The sequence below is a fragment of the Pagrus major genome, chromosome 3, assembly GCF_040436345.1.
Source record: "Pagrus major chromosome 3, Pma_NU_1.0".
Classification (NCBI taxonomy): domain Eukaryota; kingdom Metazoa; phylum Chordata; class Actinopteri; order Spariformes; family Sparidae; genus Pagrus; species Pagrus major.
In genome coordinates, this window is record NC_133217.1 from 7,851,872 (window position 1) to 7,875,649 (window position 23,778).

The 23,778-nt window shown below is 40.7% G+C and overlaps 1 protein-coding gene across 2 annotated transcripts in view; it reads right to left on the reverse strand.

Annotated features, from left to right (window-relative positions):
• Positions 1–23,778, reverse strand: part of elmo1 (engulfment and cell motility 1 (ced-12 homolog, C. elegans)) — a 119,204-nt gene that overhangs the window by 24,183 nt on the left and 71,243 nt on the right. For both annotated transcript variants that reach the window (XM_073463397.1, XM_073463398.1), the window contains exon 16: positions 9,873–10,009. In XM_073463397.1, the coding sequence (XP_073319498.1) occupies positions 9,873–10,009 (137 nt within the window). The remainder of the gene's footprint in view (positions 1–9,872; positions 10,010–23,778) is intronic.

Sequence of the window (23,778 nt, forward strand, 5' to 3'; positions counted from 1 at the left end):
TTCCACAATAAGACACACCCACACACACCAGAGCCTTTGTGGAGACTTCATTGTCTTCAAGGAATCTAAAGTACATACTGTGCGGACTGCTGTGCACAAATGGCTTACACACACACACACACAAACACATATATGCACGAATACTTATCAATAACAAACAGACACAAATAAACGAATAGATAGATAAATAACTTAATCAAAAGACGTGTAAACTTGAGGTTTCTCTCTCCCTGCTGATTACCAGTGAGGAGACAACAGTAACATCATCTTGACAGACAAGAAAACAAAATGTTAGCTCTGCATGTCTGCTCAGGCAAAACTCTGATAGTTTGACGCTAATGGCTGATGATCTCTCTGGTCTGATTAGTGAGCTCAGCTTTGGCATTCACTGTGAGCGGGCCAATGCTGCCTGAGATCAGAGATCCCCCCTTCAGGCACACACACAAAAAAAACAAAACACACGCACTCATGAAAAACTAATGCACAGAAAAAAAGAGAAACAAGCCCCTGCACCGACACAAAGCTCAGCATTCACAGGAAAAATTACATACAAACAACAACAAACTTAAAGCCGTACACACCCCAACAAGGACTCACCAATTTGTTGCGACACATGTGCAAACACACATTCACGCACTGTCCGAGTGTGCATACACGCGTGCAGAAACAATAAAGCAAACCTTGTTAAGGGAGTGGGAGGTGAGGCAGCCAGGCAGAAAGATATAAATAGCCTGTCTGAATTCAACAATAGAGGTGGAGGGGGGTCGAGAACAGGAACGAGGAGAGAGGGAGAGCACAGGAGGGAGAGGAAGGGAAAAAGAGAGCTTTAAGGGATGGAGGGAAGGAGAGAGGTATAGACAGGTAAGTAAAACCAGTATGGAATAAAAAAAAACAGCAGGTCTCATTGCAGGAGAGGAGAGGAGAGGAGAGGAGAGGAGAGGAGAGGAGAGGAGAGGAGAGGAGAGGAGAGGAGAGGAGAGGAGAGGAGAGGAGAGGAGAGGAGAGGAGAGGAGAGGAGAGGAGAGGAGAGGAGAGGAGAGGAGTGGGGGAGGGGCTGCTTTACTGTGTCATACATGGACCGCTTCATGCAAAGCACGACAGCAGCAGTCACAGTTGTGGGCATATGGCGACGCGTGCAGCGCTTTCACCAACTGTCCCAAGCTGCTTCCTGGAATCCAAACATGGCATCCACCCAAAACCTTTGGCACCTGCACTCACATTATTATTATCACATCACTTCTGACTGGACATACCAGCACCCATTTCATTAATCATGTATGCGTGCGTGTTATAACCTTCTGGCGAAGTGGAGGAACTGTCCTATTGCTAAAGAGCAGAGCCAGAGATCATTTGCATTGATTTGCATTAAATGTCCTTAATTGATTTTGCGGTGAGCGGCCTTAAATAAAAGCAGCTAAACGCCACGTCAGAAATATTCTGTTATAATAATAATAGTAGCTACACACAAAGTGATGTTTGATGGCTGATGAGGGGGTCAGGCTGCTGCTTCTACGGCTTTGGAGGATTGCCATGTGAATAATCCCACATGGGACAGGGTCGGTCATCGACATGGTTCAACAAAGCAGATTATCTACTCTCCTCTGGATCACCCTTAGCCAGAACACAAATGTCAAACATCAATAAAAGAGGGCATTGCTTTACAACTGTGTTTGGTTTGTTTAGCTGAGGGGCTCGTCCAGAGGGGCTGACAGTAAAAATGGGTGACCAGGTTCAAGGTCTTTTGCTCAAGGGCACCGATACAGACAGACAGTGGGTTTTCTTAGTGACTGAACTTGGCTTGTCTTCGAGTGAAAAGTATCATTAACAGGGCTGCAATTCATGTGTATTCTCACTGTCGATTAAAGGAATAGTTGGACATTTTGGGACATATGCTCGTATCTATATTTTTAAATATGAAGCTAGAGACAGGAGGCAGTTAGCTTAGCTTAGCATAAAGACTGGAAAAAGCTAGCTGGACACTGCTTATAAATAGTACCCTGGTGACATCACATTGTTTTTTGTCCTAATAAAACAAATTATATATATATATATATATATATATATATATATATATATATATATATATATATATATATGTCTTATTAGTGAGGTTGGTGTATTTTTTAAACCTTTGCACAAACTCCATGTTTGCCTCTTGCTTCATGCCGAACAAACATATTGTCAGTCCCAGTGAACTTCTCTTCTAACTCTGAAAAATCTATTATAAATATTTTTCAAAAAAAAAAGTTAAACTAATGAAGCAATAAGGTGGTTTAAAATGTCAAAAATGTGCATTTAATTTTCAATTATTGTAAAACTGAAAAAACGGCAAATCTATACATTTAGGTCAAGATTCAGATTTATTGTGACTGTGCAAAACAACGAAACATTGAGGCTTCTCCCTGAACTGTTTACTGCAGAATATAAAGATAGAAAAGACATAATTGTTCCTAAGAATAAAAATAGACATCAAAACGATTGTCAATTTGAGAAGCTGATAGAAGTAAATGTTTTGTTTCTTTGACAAAAGCACCAAGCATCAAAAGCACAATTTAATATAGTAAGTCCCCAGGTAGCCAGGACATATTGGGAGTTCCTTCAAACAAAGCCAGGTTTGAAAGGACAGTGAGTGATTACAACTGTTCTATGCATTGTCCAAAACTAATGAAATCAGGTTTCCTGGCAGTATCTCACAGACTTTGTCTCTACAGTCTGAGGCCTGACCTCACTCTAATCCTGTGTCAAACCCCTCTGGCTAAAACACTGGTTGAAGCTCATCCAAGACTGAGAGAGACAGTGGAGTGGAGGAGATCAGTAGTAGGGGCATTGAATTCCTCTGGTGACAAACTGTGGGTGTTGGTGATGTGGAGTAATCCCATTCACAACAACAAAGCCCAACCCCCACCACACACACGCACACACAGACACACGCACACACACACACACACACACACACACACACACACACACACACACACACACACACACACACACACACACACACACACACACACACACACACACACAGACACACGCACACACACACACACACGCACACACTGTAAACTGGAATACAGATGATGCCTGGTGTGTGGACTGGGGGAAGGTGAACAGGAGATGTGTGCACGCATGCATGTAGACGTGGGTGTGCGTTTGCGAGACAGGGTAAAATTGTAATCAAGCAGATTATATGTGTCTGATGGAGTGTGTGTGTTAATGAAAAGGCTGTGATCTGGGTCCTTGTCTAACCTGCTTACGCCTCGCCGAGTCTACACGGCCCCATCTGTCCCTCCTCTTTCTCTTCCGCTGTGCCCCTGTCCCATCATCTCCATCCTTGTCTTCTCCTCTCCATCCTCCCTCTCCTCCTCCGCAGCTAGGCAACAACACAAACAGTCCCTCTTCCTCCTTTACTACCACCTCCCCTTGCTCCATCCATCCATGCTAATCAAAAAACACTCTGCTGTCTCTTTCGCTTATTTCTGTTCTTAGTACTTACATGTCACCTCCATGTTTCCAAGAGTGGTGTGATACTCTCCACAGTGACCAGTGAATCCTCGTGCTGTTCCCAGAGGAGTTTTAAGTGCCCGACGCGAGACAGGAATGGATGGAAGGATGGATGGAGGTAGCAGATGGCTCCTCGGAAGAGCGGTCTAGCTGATTGTGGACTGTTAGCTTTTAGCGTTAGCCACAATAAGGGAAGACTCGTCTGTCAACACTGCTCGCACTCCTCTCCTTCCTGCCCTTTTCCCTTTTTTCCTTTTTCCTGCCTTGGATATGTGTTCCTTCAGGTCTCCTGTTTGCTTCTCTCTTTCAGCATATTCCCTTTAAAATAAAATAAACAACAACTAACTCTCCCTGTTTCTTCTTTAACTCTGTCCCCTCTACTATGATATTTCTGAATGCCTCTCTGCCTACCTCCCTCCCTCTGTGACTCTAAGAGCATCAGCCAGGCTGCACTGCTTCGCTTATGTTGATCTCCGGGCTTATGCCCTGATTGGACACACGCCACGATCAGAGACGCCAATGATGGTGCAGCAAGTGGATCACATGATAAGTGTGTGTGTGTGTGTGTGTGTGTGTGTGTGTGTGTGTGTGTGTTTGTGGGGAGAGAGAGGTTCAGATGGAGGGGGAGGGATGAGAGAAGAGGAGGAGAAGGAGGAGGAGGGGTATCGTGAGTGGCTGCAAGCCGCTACATCAGTGAGGGATTTTTTTTTTTTTCCATCCAAGCGCCTGAGCAGAGAAAGAGATGGAGATGGTTTTCTTCTCTGGTGAGGGGAGGTGGAGGAGGAGAAGCTCTCAGCACAGACGTTTGGATGAAACAGCCGTACAAGACACAGTCTCTGATATACACGCACATAAACACCAGCGTGCACACATGCATGCAGCGGAGAAGTGGCTCCATCTTACCGAAACAGAGCAGCAGTGGTAATTGGACAGAGGTTGCTATGGAAACAGGGGAAACGGTTGCCTGACGGTCGTAGCTGTGCCCTGGGAGCATCAGACTTGCCTCCATTAAACACACACACACACACATCATGTACACACAGCGCGCACACACACACACACACACACACACACACACACACACACACACACACACACACACACACACACACACACACACACACACACACACACACACACACACACACACACACACACACACACACACACACACACACCTCTTGTTCTCTGTAAGCACATCCTTTACTCAACTCTACATTCAGAAAGCAAACAAGGCAGAATGTATAGTGGCTCCACCATGGTGTGTGTGTGTGTGTGGGCGCTTAAGTGCCACGCTGTTTTTAAGCCTCATTTAAGCCTCTGTGCCTTTGTCTTAAATGAGCATAAATTCCTGTAAGAGCCTGTATGTGTGTGTGTGCCTTTGTGTGCGTGGAGGGGCACATGCTCAGTCAGCCATGAAGAGCCGGTGGCTGAGAGAACCTTCAGCATTTAAGAAATGCTCGCACCCTTGCAGGCCACAGCAACGCGCACAGCCAAACATTGATAAAAAACCTGAGCGAGGTGTTTTAGTATTCCACACCTCGGAAAGCTCAGTCGGGCAGCGACTGTGGGCGCTGCAGGGAAATCTAGCCGTACACCGGTCGCGTTTTGAAGTGGACGCCCTCAGAATTATCCTCGACACAGCTTGTTATCCTTGCACACACAGTAGAGAGGATATATCCTCATGTATGTATGTACATGAGGAATTGAATGGTTTAGACATTATCGCTACAGATTAGTCCTCTTACAACGCAGGATTACTGTTCTAGGAAGGGCGATGAATGTAGAATTTCAAATCAGTCAGTAGTTTTAATTGATAGATCATTTCTCACATAAATGTTGCCTCACAGAGGGATCTTTTGAGATGTTGTGCTTACCAAACACAAAAGCGAGAATATCACTGTGACAATTATACTGTTGAGTAATGACTATTTAGGGTCTTCATCAAGACGCCATAAAAAAGAAATTACTTAGTCGACTGAAACACCAATAAATAATTACAAGACAGATTGCCTGAGAAGCTGCAGCTCAACGAGCACGTTCAATAGTCAGTCAGTTTAAATGACCAATTGTTGGTAGTTAAAAGGACGATAACTGTGCTTCAAATAAGTGGAAGCAGTGGGATGTACAGCAGTATAAGTATGTATCACAGATCCTTGGCCCCTCGTGACAGTAATGCTTGCACCATCCATCATTATCTGAGGCAGCACTTAGACAAATCAGTATTATCTTACTTCAAACCTGCATAAATGTTCTTACCTTTTATGGAAAGTCAGAGTTTAATCCCTTCAAGTTTTTATTTGATTTTATCACACTCCACATATCTTTTATTCGATCATTTTATGCACCCAAAAGAGCTCATTCCCTCTCTCCTTTCCTATCATTTAAAGACACAGTGAAATTAAAAAGTTTTCAAGCTCTAAGCCTGCATCGCTGTATGAATTCTTCAGTTATCTCTTGCCGAATATATGTCAAAATTACATTTTCTATCACAAAATCCCTTTTGTCTACCCGTACAATGATTTAAAGTCTAATCTCTGGGGCCTAAACGTATATTATCCAATCAAATGTGATAAAGTAGCTAAATCTCATGTGTTAAGGGTGTGGATTTTCACTTGCAAAAAGGTTTTTATTCCTAAGAGAGTGTGGCTGTGCTCAGTTATTACTGTTACGAATTATTATTTGAAGCTGCTGTAAGTGCTCATTTCTTATCAAGATAAGCGTTAAATAGCTCTATATATTTCTTCAGTAATCACTATTATAGAGTTTTTGGTCAGTAACCCTTGTCTCTCCTCCCTTCACTTATGCAGTAAAAGAAAAAATACATTTTCTGGCATCCCTGACCGCTTTATCCAAAAAGGACAGAGAACTCCATAAAGAGGCGGTCCGGTCTGCTCATTAACATGCAGAGAGCAGGATCCTCCTGTTTGCTGCCATGTCTGGGAATTACCACTCTTTAATCACTCTCATGTGGTGACGTAGAGAAGAGGGAGGGGATTACTAACTGCAAAACTGACAGAAGGTTAGTTAAAATGACGACAACGCTTACAGCAGCTTAAATTCTATAATCAATGACAATAATTTATTATTTTATTTTACTTCAGTGTCTTTTTTTCACTTGGAAATGTGTCACAGAGAAGAAACTAAGAGACGCTTGAGGACCAAATGGGCGAAAAAGCAAAATTGCTTGCATAATTGCCTACGGGCCCCACCCTGGGCAGCCCTGCTATGAATGTTGATGTGTGATTTGCATTTTCCATCCCCTCCTTTACTTACTCAATTTATTGACCCAGAAAGCATCTTAACTTAAACAAATTGTCTCCTTCTTCCCATTACTGATAATTCATCATTTAATCTGCTCATGCTAATACTAAGGATTATGCTAATGATAAGGATTTAGTAGGATTTACACTGAGCTTTCCCAGTCTGCACTTTAGGAACATCTTCCTCCTCTCCATCTTCTTGTCATTTTGTTTTATGAAGTGTGCAGTCAATGACTGCCTCATTTACAGATAGCCAACTCAGTTTCTCCTTGACAGAATTAGATAGAAAATGACAACTTCCAGTGATCATCAGAGGGGCTGATGTCTTGGGAGCGCTTTAAAGTTCATGGCGGACACAAACTGAGACTCAGCATTAGAGGCTGCAAGCGTAGAGCTCCTCACGCACCATTTAGCTGATAGGAAGCCCTCGAGACCAAACAGTCTTGCTATCGACAAGCTGCTGCTGAATTTCAAACTCCAGAGGTGCCGTGTGATGAAAGATGAGACCGGGGAGGGAAAGAGGGGAGAGGGGAGAGGGAAGGGAAGCATCATCTATCCCAACTCAATCGAAACTGACTCTCGCCTTCAAGGGAAAGGTGTGAAGGATGGGATTGGATAATAGGATCGCTTCCTAGGGGAGGTATGTGCATGGTGTGTGTGTTGAATTCTCCCACAAGATGAACTAGAAATACAGCTGAACACAAGATGTGGTAGTCAGTCCAGGCCTATTAAAGATGGTTGCATCACTCCTGGTACATCTCAGATTAAATAAGCTCAAAGTTTCAGTTAATTATTTCAACATTTAGATCAGACATACTGAACATTTCCTTTTTGCTGCTCTGAATTCATTAAAGTAAAATCATGCTCAGATTTATTCCACTACCAAAGGTTTGTCTTAATGAGCAGCAAATGTAAAAACACAGATGGTGACGAGGACTTCAATAGACTGTAGGTGGATTTAACATTTATTCAAGAACTGGCTACAGAGGATGACGAGATTTTTAATCTCGACTACAACATGTTCTGATTCTTCATTTATACCCATCTGCAGCAGATCAAAAAGGCTGTACCAAGTCTCAAAACAACAACAGATACATTTTTCATATCACTCAGGTCTTTCCTCTGTGCAAGTTGAGAGCTAGACTTGATTCACAACGTTGCATCTGAGCACCAACTTCTGTGTGTAATGACAGACTGGCTTATGAAACCCACGCTGCTGTCTCCCGTCATTTAACTCCTAGCGACATGACATGAGGATGATGCAACAGCAGCATCGCTTCATTTACGCACTGGAACCATCACTCCATTCACAAACAAAAGGAAGATGTGTGAACTCTTGAGGATTTATCTCGGGGACGCTGGATGCCGAATGAGCAATTACAGTGTCACTTTAGTGGTGGGACATATTGGACCGAGAGGAAAGGGGACCTGCAGAGCGAGTGTAGGAGCTGAGGACTGGCTCAGTCGTGTGATGATCTGGACCATAACAAATCAATGTGTAAACAGTGACTTGGACACAGCGTGGCTTGTATTTTGTGTCGGTCTGTTTGGTGTTTGACTCCATAAGATAATCATAATTTGTTTCACAAATCAGGGGAAAAGGGATGCAGCATCTGTTGACTGCAACATCAGATGCCCAGTTGAATACACAACATACAATATCTCATTACTATCACCGTCTGCCAGCGCACATTCACAAGCATATTTCCTGCGTTAGCCGACTCAACATTAGCCAGCTTACAGGAAGTTTATCATCTTCATCCAGACTCAAATGAGCTCCAAATGAAGATGTAGTAGCTTAATCAGTGGCTCAGCCAAAAGAGGCAGCTAATGTTTCATATCAGAGGAAAAAAAAAACAATGTAGGAAACATTCAAAATCTAAAAAGCCTCCGAGATGTGTATGCAGTTCCCTCTCTCAATCTGCGCCCTTAAAAAGGAAACGCCTCAAGCATGTTCGTCTGTGCAAACAGGAAGAAAACATTTTCATGTCTATGCACCTTAATCAGGCCTGATATTTGCGTTAGAATCAAGGCGATGACATTTTAATAACCAACATCATTTGAGATATGATTAACACTGTTGTAATTAAGAGTGAGCTCTGTGACGCTGCCAGCGACTACTACAAGAAAGTCAGTGATGTCAATGATGTGCCATAAATCTGTATGACGTTCAACTTCAAATAGCAAAATTGCCCAGTTCTGTTACATCTTCAGTGTTATCAAAGATTTTTACCTCATGTATCTTACTTTGTGATCAATAATCAAGATACGTTATTATACCAACAAACAAACAAATACAACTTAAAGGTAACAGATCAAAGACTAATAAAAGTGGCATCAAACTTGTCTTAAAAACAATATTTAATTGTATGAATGGCCTGGTCGCAGATATAAATCTGTCACTAGATCAAAAACTATTGTGTATATGTGAGCGTACATATCTAGTCATAAACACACACTGTCAGACCAATGTTTATGCAGTTATGTACAATACACATAAACACACACAGCTTCAGCTAGACATATATCTATATAGATATCTATACCTATATACTGTACATGACATCTGTCGCACTGCTTATGTGTAGGAAACTATGTTAAACAGAATGATCCCTGTTAAATAAACGACTACACAAATAAATAAATAAAGTGGTTGTTCCCCATCACATCTGAAAACAGCAGATTTTCTAAGAGCAGATGTCACTTCAAAAGAAATTCATGCCATGATATCTTATGATGTTTCATCTGCATGAGTTCGCTTCTTTTAATTTTTTTAATTAGTCAAAGACATGAGATGTTTCCCAAATCCCAAATCAACTTGAGACTCTACAAAAAACAAAGTGGGACTGTGAAAAAGCTACAGCCAATTTCAAATTTGGAAACAGTTTCATCCTGGAGCTGTCTCATCTGTATTTACAATGTGTTTCAACTTCCATCAGCAACACACTCAAAAATCAAACAAATTTAGACTGCATACTGGCAAGTGAACTTAATGCTGTCAACTTTCCAGTGTGAATACAATCCAAACTCAAAACCTAGTTACAAGAAGTATATAGCATGGAAATGGTCGTCCCTATCTCCCAAACACACACACATGCAGTGTACCTTGTTGAAGTCTTCACTCGTGGCCCTCATCTCCTTCCAGGTTTTGTTGAGCAGCTGGATGCAGATGCAGAAGAACTCCTCGAAGGAGCGGTCGTGTGTGAAGAACATGGGATGGAAGTCATGGCAGTTTTCACTGGCTGTGGACACAAGAAAGAAAAAAGGTTGTCATTTAAATTATGGCAGCAGTTTGAATGAAAGTTGATAGCAGTGAATGAAGGCTGCTAGTGAGTGACAGCCATCCACTTAATGGTTACATAAGACAAATCACTTTGCTTTTAATTCATGCAAAACTGCAATCACTTGTGCCATGAATAATGCTCTAATGGGTGCAGTAATTACCTCGTGTTCATTGTGCAATTATCGGGCTAGTACTTAACCTACTGATATTTAGCACTACTATAATTATTTATTGAGGTAATGGGTAAACTTCTTTGTTACCTGCAGATGGTTTCAGTTGAGTATTCTGTTGCCAGTAGCAACCACTAGTAGCACAGTTACTGTACATGGCAGTTTAACGGACACTGGTATCCTCCATTTTGTAATTTTTGTTATCTCCTCCCCATTTCCCTTTATTGTTTCTCTTTAAGTTTTTCTGTAATACGTTTAGTCTACTGCTTCTAACTAAGCTAGCTGTCTAAGGCTAATGTGTTGCTAATACAACATTGTAAGTCATTTTACAGTTGGGGTAACTATTTACTTTAACTCTTGTAGAGTCTACGTGAATATTTACTAGATTTTTTCTTTTGTTTAATTTCACACGTATAGAGAACCCAGTTTCCTTGCAACGGCACTAATTTGTTTCTGCTATAAGTTTAGTCTAATTATTCTTTAAGGTAGGCTTATTTTATCTTTTTCGTTAATAGTGAAGGAGTATAGCTTACGCTAGCTAACTGTGTTAGCTTTTAGCGTGGCTTAGTCTCTACTTGACTTGCATAGCGAGGGCAGAAGATAAGCAGTAGGCCCAACCATGTGACCGGATAATTATGCAGTAATAACTGTCAAGAAAGTAAATGTCAAGTGAAAACATTTTATCAAAACACACAGACAGACACCACTACCTGGTAGACAGCCAAAATAACGGAAGAAAACGCGATCTCATGACAACAAACTCAATATCCACAAACAAATTGTGAGCTGAAAAAAGGGTCGGAATAGGAATAATTCCGACATTGAGGGAAATACACTCATTCCCTTTCTTGCCAAGAGTTACATGAGAACATTGACACAACTCTCATGTCTGTGCGCTAAGTCAGCATGAAGCTAGAGACAGCAGCTGGTTAGCTTGTCTTAGCACAAAGACTGGAAACTAGGGAAAACAGCTAGCCTGGATCTGTCCAGAGGTAAGAAACACCTATAAAACTCACCATTTAACAATTTATACCCTGCTTGTTTAATCTGTACAATAATTCAAATGAGAAGTGGTGGTTTTACAGAGCCAGGCTAGCTCGCTCCACTAGCCTACTTCCAGTTAAGCTAAGCTAATTGGAGGCTGGCTCCACCTTCATATTTAGTATAGTAACATGACATATTTAGTTTAGTAACATTAAAGTGGTATCAATCTGCTCATCTAACTCTGCAAGAAAACGAAAAAGCTTAGTTCTCGAATTATAAAACTATTCCATTATATACTGTGTAGTAGCTCAATAAATCTAATGCCAGTAAACCTGTCCTGTCTTATATCCATTGCATGTCCTCACAAACTGACACACTGATAAATAGCAGGCATTCAGCCAGCAAAGGTCCATTTACTTTTTACCTATCTCCTCCGTTAGGCGCCTTGTGCCATATGGTGGCTTTCATTTTATAAATATGTAATTGGGCTTGAAGGAATGTGGCCTCTAGCCTGGACCTGAACACCTGACTAATGCACAACAACAGGGACAGGCGGCCCACACACACAGCTACTGCCAGTAAATATCACTTAGGTAGAAAATGCTACAGATGAAGTAAAATCACTGCTGCAGAGGTGGTTAAAATGGGTATGATGATCATATATGGTCGTTCTGACACTTAAGCTTAAAAAAAATTATAAAATCAGGCTTGTGCATGGCTAGATAAATGTTCGAAAGTTTTTGACATTTTACGGAAGATAAGGAGTGTGAGGTAATATAAGATGTGACAGAGTGATCATGAGAGGTTATCTAACTGGCCTTGGGGGGATTTTATGATTCGTCATTACAGACATGGCAGAAAGTTGAACAACCACTGAGACTGAGATACAGTTCGTCAATAAAGAAAAGCTGTGTGATATTACAAATTTTGCTCCTCATCAACGCGAAACATAGAATAGAGAGAGATAGAGAGATACATTTTGACCAGAAAACACTGTTCCAACTGGATTAGGTTGAGATTTTTTATTTTCCAAAGCCAGAGGTGGTTTATTTTGTTTGTTAGCCGTGCACTGAAGCGTTTCATTCCCTTCTGTTTGTGTGAGAGTGTGTTTGAACTAAGAATGAGAGGAAAGAGGGAACACCAGGGCTCTTGAGTGCCCAAATCATATTAACCAAGCAGTAGAATAACAAGGCTTGACATTCATTTGAACTAAATTCGTCTCCCTCGCGTCGTCTTGCTGAGATGAGTGGCGGCCTTGAGCCAAAGGTTGGTTCGTTTAAAGAGTTTGAGAGCGGAGCAGCGGGGACACCAGCCCACCCCAAGCAGCCATGAAATTGGATGGAAGGGGTCAGGCAGCAATTGAAACTTCACAGTATAATGAGTGATGCCCGCAGGCTACGGGCACAGCGACCTGAGCCTTGATTTGGAGCGATGGATGGGAGATTAAAAGGGGGGGGTTGGGGGGTGAGATGGAGAAATCCAGAGGGGGGGGGGCGGTAGTGCTGGTAGTCAATCAGGGAACTAATGGAGGTGAGCCAAAACAGATGCTGACTGGCTGCTTAGTCAACACTACATTGCCCTCGGGGACAGAGAAGGAAAAAGACAGGAAAGGGTGAATTTAAAAAAAGATCCTAACTCAATCAAATATCGTTTTTGGCCGACTGGTAAAAGTTGTAGGCAAGGTTGAAGTTTGGAGTGACCTCTGAGCTAAATGGGCTGTTTATTGATAGGACCAACAGAGCCCTGAGGTGGCGAGGTGAGGGGAATTACATGTCAAGGCCTATTTGGGAGATACAGACACTGAGCAGTCTCATGTGGCTCTGCAGAAATTTCTCCATCCTGAGGATTTTGCAAAGCATGCTGGGCTGCAGACAGTTTTATTAGCTCTTGCAGGGCTCAGCAGGTCTGGAAACAACACAAAAAAACCCACTATAGCCTGTTGATGCTCAAAAAAGTTCACAAACAGTTCTGCATTGTAATACTCTTATTGCAAACTGGTTACAGAGTGTGGATCACTGAATATTTCATCAGACAAACATTAGTCATCCATGCTGAGGAAATAATTTAAGAGGGGGAAATCTAGGTGCAGCTGCTCTGCATTTTTAGCTAACTCCTGAAGTGAGAATGCAACATGCGGAGGGTATTTGATAGTTTTCATTTGAGTCCGGCACACGAGATGTTAACTTGTGTACGTTTCATTTTTACCCTTGAGGTTTTGTTTAAAAAAAAGGGGGGGGTAAGATTTGCATATATATATAAGATTTACATTTGCTTATAAAATTTTGACGCAAAACAGCCTCAAATTAAAGCTGAAAGTCAGTATTTTAACCTCACAGTTACTGCTTCATTTAAAATCCAATGCACTAGAAGACAGACGAAAACCATACTATCCTGAGAGTTACAGATTGTACTACATTTCATTGAGTTTTCAGAAGTACCAGCCGTTTGAATGTATAGGTTTTTATGAAATGAGCAGTCTACATGGTAAGAAAGAAATCAACAATTTAGTATAATTCTTTCAGCATTGCCGCTTCTTTCCAGCTAGCTGAAATGTCATGACTGAATCATTCTCACCACTGCACAAATGCACTTAAAATTCTCCGCCTGAACTGAGATGGCACCATGTGAGTGCAAAGTCATGTTACTGTGATGAGGTAACTCTTGCTTTAAGCCTGGCTAGCCTTAAACCAGCCTCGTTTTCTTTCTTTTGTTAACAGAGCGAGGCTTAAACATTGTTCTGACTGACACTGAATGATTAAATAAAAACATCTGCTTTACAATAAAACACTGTGCCACCCATCACACTGACTGACAGGGCTTAGTGGCTGGATTGGCTGTACTGAAGGTCTGTACTGAAGAAAAAAAGAAACACCAAGCTCCTCGCTACTCTTGCCCCAAATCGTTAGGCTGTACATGACCTTAATCTGAGGCTCTGTGTGTACATGTGTGTGAAACTGACAACAGAAAACCATTACGTTTGAACTACTTTCAACACCACAAACGTCTGAGGCTACCTAAAAATAATGTCTTTCTATAAGAGGACAAATTGAAGGGACTTTTTAACATTTTAAGAAATAGAGGACAAAAAGATACAGAATACTTGAGGATAGCTTTTACCTTACCGGCCTTAAAGGGGACCTACTATGCGTTTTCTTGTTTTCTGACATATATATAGTGTTACAATGTCAGATGTTCATATAACATGAGGCCAGATTTTCAAATAATGACGTTAACATTTGCACGAAAGCAAATTTTTCTACTTCCATGACAACCGGACCACATCTCACCATCAGCTTGTTTTTGGTCATCTCGTCCAGGAAAAGCAAGCCAACAAAGTAGAGGGACAAGCCCATCCACCTGCTCAGTCTGTCTATTTGTACAGAGGCAATTTACAGCAGCCCGACCAAGACCCTGATCTGGATATTTAATGGAGAAAATTGTTTTCCCACTGATCCCTCCGAAAGCAGTGCAGCAACAGTTTTCACTCTTATGGGATACACTGTATTCTTACAGCACTCTCCTCTGGTCTTTTTCAACTGCGTCGTTACTTTAAATCCTCTTTTATGTAAAATTAAATAGACATTGAAAACTACATCATGCCATGACCCATGTCCCTAAAACAGCTCAGAAACCTGAGGTAAGGCACTTCTTAAACACTGTCAGCTGCACTCTTAATTGGTCAAAATCGGTTATGTAAAACCTTTCTTCCCCACTTCCGCTGAAAAACAGCCTTCTCTGCCACAGGCAGACTAACATGGTCATGGAGATGGGGTGGGCGACTGGACACATCAAGTGCCGGAGGAGTCTGACACTTTTCGATGGATGAGTCACAACGCCAGGGAGAGAGAGAGAGAGAGACACACACACACACACACACACACACACACACACACACACACAGAACTCTGCTTGTAGCGGGATGACACGCCACGAAACAGCAGGGTAGATATGAACTCTCTCTCAATTTAAGACACAATTTATGGCTCTTTTTGGCACAGCATATGGGACCACAGCAGACAATTTAGATGGATGGAAAATGGGCTGTAATGAGTTTCTTTTGTCCTGTATGCTTTTCATCCATCTGCATAGCCAGATGTTCAGTGCCAGTACCACCCATAAAGTAGGTAACAGGATACCGTGATGACCAGTTTTGGTTTTGCAGGACCATATGCCCACATGGATTAGCAGAACTTGCTGCTTTACAGTGAAATACTTTGTGACCATATGCCACTAAAATGATGACAAATAGATAGGATTTGGTGGTACAACTGGTTGCTTTTGTATTGAAACCTAATTGTAAGAACTACGACAAAACTCCCTCTGCACATGAGAGAATATGTTTGTTTAAGCTCTCCTTGGCCCGTTCTGTCTCGTAACACCACTTTGTATCTCAAGAGGCGATAGTCTGATATAGCCCCCGTAGTTTCAGCTGGAAGATATGTGCGAGTACCAGGTTTGCACGTTTCACAAGCTCTCTTAGGTTTTAGTGTAAAAAATAAACAAAAAGAGCTCACAAAATGTCAAGAAAGGACATTTTCTTACATCTGTTTTCCTTATTTAACATAAAAATACAACCATACACCGTCTTAATTCAATTTTCTCTCTTATATTGAACTAAGACAAGCTTAATTGTTAATTCATCATAGAACACACAAAAAACGTCTTTGTTATGTTGGTTATTCAGTGTCAAAATAGGGCAGCAACTAGCAATTATTTTTATTTTCTGTTTATCTTTTTGTTTTGTGATTAATCTTCTTGCTCATAACAATTTCTAAGAGTCCTGAGGTCCAGTTTACCATGTACAATAACATACAGTTACTTAAAATTTTTTGGAATCGCCTGCCACAAAAGCTTGATTCTGTACAGTAAGATGGCTGAGAGGACTACACTGTATTTTCTAAAGCTTGTTGGTTTGAGATTGAATTAGCCCAAGAAACCCTCCCAGTCGACAGGCACTTCATCAAGTGAAACCAAACAGGAGTTCAAGAAATTTGGAGACAATGTTTCTGATGCAGAACCAGAACTGCTTTTCCACACTAATGCTGCATTCACAGTATGAGTGTTCACACATTTTTCTCAAATGATTACCTTTACTGCCAGCCTTGTAGTAACATTTCATTTTGTATTTTGTATTCGTAAAAGGTTCATTAATATGAAACCAGACACAAACCAACTTCTTATAGCTCCTTTCAAATTATTTGAATCGATTGTATCAGTGTTAACACTGGATTTTAGGAAGATGCAACTGCCAGCGCGTATAGATTTGCAGCCATTTTGCTTTTCATCTAGTGGGGGATGTTAGAAATTAACTATTAATTATGACTCAGAATTACAACTCGGGAGGCTGATGTTTTTATGCCTCGGTTGCTCATGATTATGGTCTGAAGAGTATGATGAAGTGAACGCGTCATAAGCTCTGTAGGCAGAGAAGAGTTCCAAGTCATTGGCTGCCGACTAAATTCCGACATAACACAATCATCATGACGACAAGACAACTCAGAGGGTGAACAGAGTCTCCTCTTATTTTCTATCCATCAATCCATCTCCCGAGATGTGTGTAGCTGGACTGAGGTCAGGGGTCACCATCATCTCCCTAAAGTGAATGTGCAACTGTGTTTTCATGTGTATGTGACTGCAAGCGTGACTGACTGTGGGACAGCTGTCGCCTGTCACGCTCTTGTCAATGTCCTTTCAACGTGAGGCCTCTGTGACGTCAACCAAGAGCTAATTACTCAACTGGCCACAAGACAGATACATTCTGCAGAGGAGAGGTGACTAAGCATGTGTGCAGTTGTGTGCAAGCTGTGTGAAGGCTGAATGCCACCCTGACATCTGTCAAGGTCCAGTGTGTATTTGTTTGTGTGTATGTGTGTCCGTGAATGTGCACAAAGTAAGCGAAACAACCCCCAGAGTCACCTTGCAGCTAGGCCACATGATGAATACACAGCGAAAAGTGTCATCCTCACTCTAATTACAATACCAGCATGCCCTGATGTCCGACTGTGACAAGGGGAGTGTGTGTGTATATGCATGTGCGCGTGTGTGTATGTCCAGCGAGCAGCGTCAGCACCATCTTTCCGGTCCAGTCACTGTTTGCGTGTATGTGCAGGATGCCAAAGCAGCAGGTACACAGAGATGCAAACCACGGCTGGCTAGATGACTGAGCAGGCTGACTGTGTACTACTCAAACAACACCACAGCACCAATGTGAAGAAACTGCTAATACATATAAGGCTCATTCCAGGTTAACATGAGCTTACAGTAAATATCGAAATCTTACCAATCTATTTACTGACGGCTGTTAAAATTGCGAGAAGTCACGTACAAAGATCATTTTCATCCGTTTGGTATTTTGAACCCTTGCCATGCATGTCCCCAGGAACATGCTGAGATGTAATTAATAATGCTCCAGGACCATAATTGAGTTGCAGATTTGCGACTTGGGGAAAAAGACTGGCAAAAGACGCACATGGGAGAAGTATTTTAGTTCCCTCGACCTAAGCAAGCATTTTTGTTGCCTGAACCTTACCAAGATTTGTGCTGTCTAAACCTAACCAGGTATTTGTGTTCCTAAACCTAAGCTATGACCTGACAGCGTTATTGGTCACTGCAATTTCAATATTATTGCAATGACAGTTCTGCAGCAACATTAATTATGATGTTCTGGGAACAACACCAACACAATGATATCAGAAAGACCGTAAAACAAATAAGATATTTTAAGACTCTTGGTGGTTTGAGCCATTTGGTCCAATACAAATTTTCTATGTCATGAAATTGTTTTCTTGCCTTTAATGTGTGGAGGTAATTGGCCGTGGAAAAACTAATGTACATTTGCTCTGGTCTCACAAACACAGAATCCTTTAAAAGTTTCCTAACATATGTGCCTGGTGAGCAACTTTATTTGGAATAAATGGGGGAAACTCTTGGAATTGGTATCTAGTTCTTTAAACACATACATGGTCTCAGTAGATAAGTAGGACATATAGCACATAGGCCACACACCCACACACACGTTCAGCAGGGAAACTAATTAGCCTGCAAGCTAATAAGCATCTTGCCAGCACTGTTGGGGTAGATTCTGGGCCAAATATATCACATTAAATGTAACGTCTCTGGGTTTTTCAAATGAAAAATGTGAAATGATGAATCAGTTTAATAATGCTTGCTGGGTTGTACTTGCTCCTCCTATTTAGGGTATACTTCATAGTATCTCTACCCTGAAACTAATGATCATGAAACAAAAATGTCAGGAGAATGCGGTCACTGGTTCAAGTTGAAATGCAAGATGAAAATAGGCTGTATTATGCTGCACAAAAATAAACTACTATTTGTCCATTTATGACAAACATTTCATTTCAGGGAGGAAGAAAAGCATGAAGAACGCTCATTAGATAAGGATGCAAACAGGGAAAAGTCAAAGCCTTATCTCCGTGGTTTCTAATTATAGAACTAAACCATTTTAGCATGCACAGTCCTCAACAATGGTCAAGATGCATTAGAGGACAGAGGGAAAGCAAGGGGGTGGCAGCAGATGGAGGGAAGGAAAAATGAGACTGAGGGAGGCATGTAGTTAATCCATCAGTGCTTTGTACTGAGACACGTATCCAACAAATTTAGCTGTACATCTGTTTTTACAGGCTCATATGTTCTCGAATAAAATACGGCCTCATCTAGCTGTGAGTTTTTTTTATAAAGTGATAGCCGCCCATGGTTGAATTATCAGAAAAACAAAACAACTCTTTCACATCTCAATGCACCAAATATGGGGGCTTCAGTACTCACTATAATATGCATCTCATGTCAAATTCTTCTGAAGGAAATCTCAAGTCAGACAGCGTGAGTCATGGTTAAGCAAACACACACACTCTCTGTTTGCCCAAATTCAGAAAAATAATTGTAACAGCACAACAAAAGATTCACCTGCTTACATGCACATATGTGCACATGCACACACACAAAAGCATACAAACACAGCCCGTACGGCATGTGCATGAATGATAATTATAATTTTTAAAAGTAGAGATGCAGTGGAAACATTTAAATCTTACAAAAGGGAGGAATGCTCTTTGGTCTTTTCTTTTTGGAATTGAGTGATAACCAGTCTCAGAGAGCAGCTTCAAGGCTCTTCTCTGCTGTGTTTATTGGAGAAAGGTCTTTACTACCATGTGGTATATCCAAAGAATAATTTGAAGGTTTCTCTTCAAAGATTGGTTTCCCTACAAACCTTGATTTCACCATTTAATTTTGGCTGCCACCAGGCACAAAATCTCCCTGCAAAATGAAGGCTGGCACTCTAGTCAGGCTGGCAGCCTGGCACCAAATCTGCTTTCATGTCTGCATTATAGACTAAATGAATGAAAATCATGTTTTGTCCTGTGTTGTTGGTTATTACTCTGAGGACAAGGGAAACAATCCAGTGTTCTTTGTGACAGCGGCACCAACTACAATACGACTTAGAAACGCTCCACTTTAAAGGAGACCTCATTTTTTTTTATGTTTTATATATGTTCGTGTAAGAGATCTTGAAAGTTGAAAGTCCACACCAACAGAAGCTGCTCTCTTCCACAGAAAACACTGCTCCTGAAACGTCTCCTCAGTAATATCTTCTTTAATTTGGTGACATCACACTACATCACAGAGTCGCACGTTTGCAAAAATTATGCCTAGCGGCTACTTTGACCCAAAAGGATTCATTTAGTACAGCTGCTCTGTTGTTGTTGGTAGTGCTTGGTCAGGTGCGTTTGAGTTAACCAGAAAAGACCGGATATTCAAAAAGGGTGCCTAGGAGCTAAAACAGGGGGAATACAAGGCTGCAGCACTGGACAGTTTGAGAAAACTGATGTGTTTTGTGAGCACTGGAGCGTGTAAATCTATTCTTGTAGTAACCCAGATAAAAATTATGAACCTGAAAATGAGCATAATGTGTCTCCTTTAAAGGTGCACTATGTAGATTAGAAGAGAAAGATCTTCATTGACTATTTTTTCTGCCTAAACAAACTAAATAAACAAACTCTCTTTGTTTCCATGACTGAATAAACTGAATAAGCATACTGACCTTAAAGGACAACACAGTTTCATACCGTATACTTTGTTTATATTTGGTGGACTCTGCCACCTTTCTAGCTTTAAACAGTGTTCTGGGACCTTATTTTCCTCTGAGAACTGCTTGTTTATTCAGTTATGGAAAGAAAAGTATTTCTGAGTTTGTATTATTACTTCATTTACATTTTAAATGCTGAGTTTGAATTTCTTTTCCAAAACTACATAGTGCCCCTTTAAATGTCAACTTCTCATTCAAGAAATTCACATTTATATGCCTTATGTGCCCAGATCTGGCTGATTTGTGTCCTTTCTTTAATGATTTCCTGTAAGATGTTGTGCTGCATTATGGTGTTTTCATGGCGGAAAAATGTTAAACTTGATTTACAAAAAAATTGACTCCTTATTATAAAGCAGCTATTAATACCTTGTTCTGCATAACCATATTTTACAATGACCAGGCCATTAATTAAGAGTTTTCCCCTAATAACCCTGTAGTTACTGCTTATTGATTGTAAGTAAGGAAGTATTTGTGCATAAATCATAAAGTGAGGTCTTTCTCATTACTAATTCACTCATTTGACACTTAATAACCCACACAGGTTCTTATAGTGAATACAAATGTTAAGAGCAAGACTTTGCTTTTGAATGTGTGACATATTCTGATTTAGAAAGACTTTTATTTAGAGTTATATGGACACTTGAAATTTTGTGACATAAGAATATACCATATTTATTAGGTGTTTACCTTACACTGTAAGGCATATTAAGATTGTATTTTTATGTGCAACAACTTACTTACTTAATATAAAGGGTTATTGAGGGAAAACTCTTATTCCCTGGCTGTTGTAGAATATGGTCATGCAGATAAAGGCATTACTAATTGCATTATAATAAATAATAAAGACTCCATATGCCACTAACATGCATGCTAGTAAGTAATGAGTTCATGGTTATTATGTAAACCTTAATCTAAAGTCTTACCAGGAATTTTCTTCAACGCTTTAATCAGCTGCACTGTTAATGTGTTTTTGTGTGTGCACATCACGTAGTGAAAGCCTTGAGTCTCGTTGGATTTCACCTTTGACAAGGTCTGCTAGTAAGGGGCCTTTCGGGAAAACAGCTTCAGTTTGTTGAGAACACAGTGTATAGTTTCTAAAAAAAATAAAGTTTGAGGGTGTAAGTAAGGGTGACGGGTTGGTGAGAGTTTGATGCTAAATTACATCCCGGGAGCTCCTCGAAGAAAACATGCAAGTAAAAAAAGAGAGTGGCAGCACTGTCATCGGCTGGGTCGTGTTTCATCCAGCACACTGCCTCAAGTCCACCAAGGGCTGCTGAGAGCTGACAGGGGACAGGCGTGTCTGAAAAACTCCAAGGATGCTCGAAACTTGGGATTCTTGAGCACCAATCTGTCAAGTTTGTTGTTGTTTGTGCACTCCAATTTAAAAACCTTTTGCTGGTGTATGCCCGAGGCTGTGAGGCAGAAAACCCTGAAGAACGCTCCCCCTTTAACGCAGCTGCAACTGACAACCGTGTGAAGTGACTGCTGACTGCGAATAGATCCTCATGTCATGACTTGAGGGATTCTAGGCTTGGCCTTTCCTCCTCCTGCCAACATCCACTTCGTTCATGATTCATGGATGAAGACTTACGGGAGGAATTAGCAGCTAAAACCTTGAGACTTAACAAGTCATTTCAAATGGGATCGGTTTCAAGGCTGATGTTCAGCTAACACTAATGTTAGCATACTAATGTTTGATCTTGGACATTAATTCTCATTTCAGTGAAACTTCATTAGTGGGAGGAATTGCTTACAGAGGGAGCTCAGTGAAAATGATTAAAAAGGAAGGACACAAACGTCATGAAAGGTACATTTCATGTGCTATAATTCAGCCTCGCCTTCCCTCATGTTTCATAAAACTCTTTAAGAATTCCATTTGAAAACAAATTTGGAAAATTAACACTGACATTTACGAGGCAAACTCATATATGAGGCAAAATCATATTTTGCCCTGAGCAAATGCTAATGTATAATAATTACTGGATAATGTAATGACTTGTCAGTATGTGAGCAGAACTTCTCTCAGTGGGTCAGAAATGTAACTAATCCTATTAAAGTCATACTTAAAGTCTATTGAGTTTGAAACACTAAGCCCCTATAGGCTGGAAAGGTGGACGTTTTTAGATGCAAGTTATTATGCAGAACTACATGCATGTCCTCGAGTCCATGTGAAGTTCTTCAAGGTGTCTTTTAGTACAGAGCTGCAGACAATGCAGAGGTTTAAAAGCTTCATTGAATTAGTTTTAAGGCAGAAAACATTTGAAATAATAGTTTATTAAAATGTAACAATGTTCCGTCAACTAAAATTGGAATTAAACGTTTTGAGTTCACGTCGACCACGACCGGACAAACTCTGAAGGATCAAGACGACTAAAATGTGACTACAACTAAGAAGCATTTCCGTCTTAATGTTATGACTAAGATTAAATCTAAAATAGCTGTGAATTAACACTGTAATTTACATGCGTAAACATGTCAAGTTTTCAGAAAGTTATGTTTATTTAATTGCACGTTAAGAGCACTTCTGCAAAAAGATCTACTTAATTAGAGGACTTGAGCTGAACAAAAATTAGAAAATTAAGTCATTATTGGTAATAAATACCTTCAATTACAATTACAGTTTAAAGTGCATGGTTGCAGTATGTGCTAGTAATTTATAATTTATAATTTATAATATTTGTAATTTGTATATGGAAAATGCTAAAATATATTGTTGCATCTTAAAATCAAAACAATACTTAATGAAAAAGAATAGCTTGCAAATTAAGTAGTAGATTTTAATGTTATAAAAAAGAAGTGTATAGAAGCCCTGCAATCACATGCAGCTTTTCAGACAGACTGATGAAAAAAATATTTGTTTTTAAAACTCACTATACTGTCCAAGAATCTGTGATATTACATTCTTCGGCTGCTATTTACTCTTCAGCCCCTCTTCAATGTACGACTGCATGCCCAGACATGGCATTTCAAACTGACCATGACTGTGAGTGTGTGTTCAAACACACCACAGTATCTCAATCTCACACAGGGACATGTCTCAGGTGTGTGTGTGCATGTGTGAGTGGTTTGTTAGTTGTTTTTATTGGAGCACAGCGGGTGACTCAGGAATGTTATTACAGTGGGAGTTGTCCAGTTAATGAGTTTGGATGACTCTGGATCACCTGCCGTGTTTGGACATACTGCATACACACAAACTCTAGCCACCCTGGTGGCATGATCTTGACCAGTGTTCTTGACCTAACATGGGTTGTAGGCTCACTTCATACAGGATTATTGAAGTGTTCTTGGTGCACAGACTGAACTTAATTTTCTTGTAATGGCAGGTACTGTAATGGGAACTGCAGGAAAACTTAGTCATTTACACACCAAAATCTCCGTACAAGGAGCCCAAGTTTGAAAAAAAAATAATACTGGAATTCACCTTTAAATTAAGCTTCAAAACAATGCTTCATCCTGAGCTCTGATGATGTG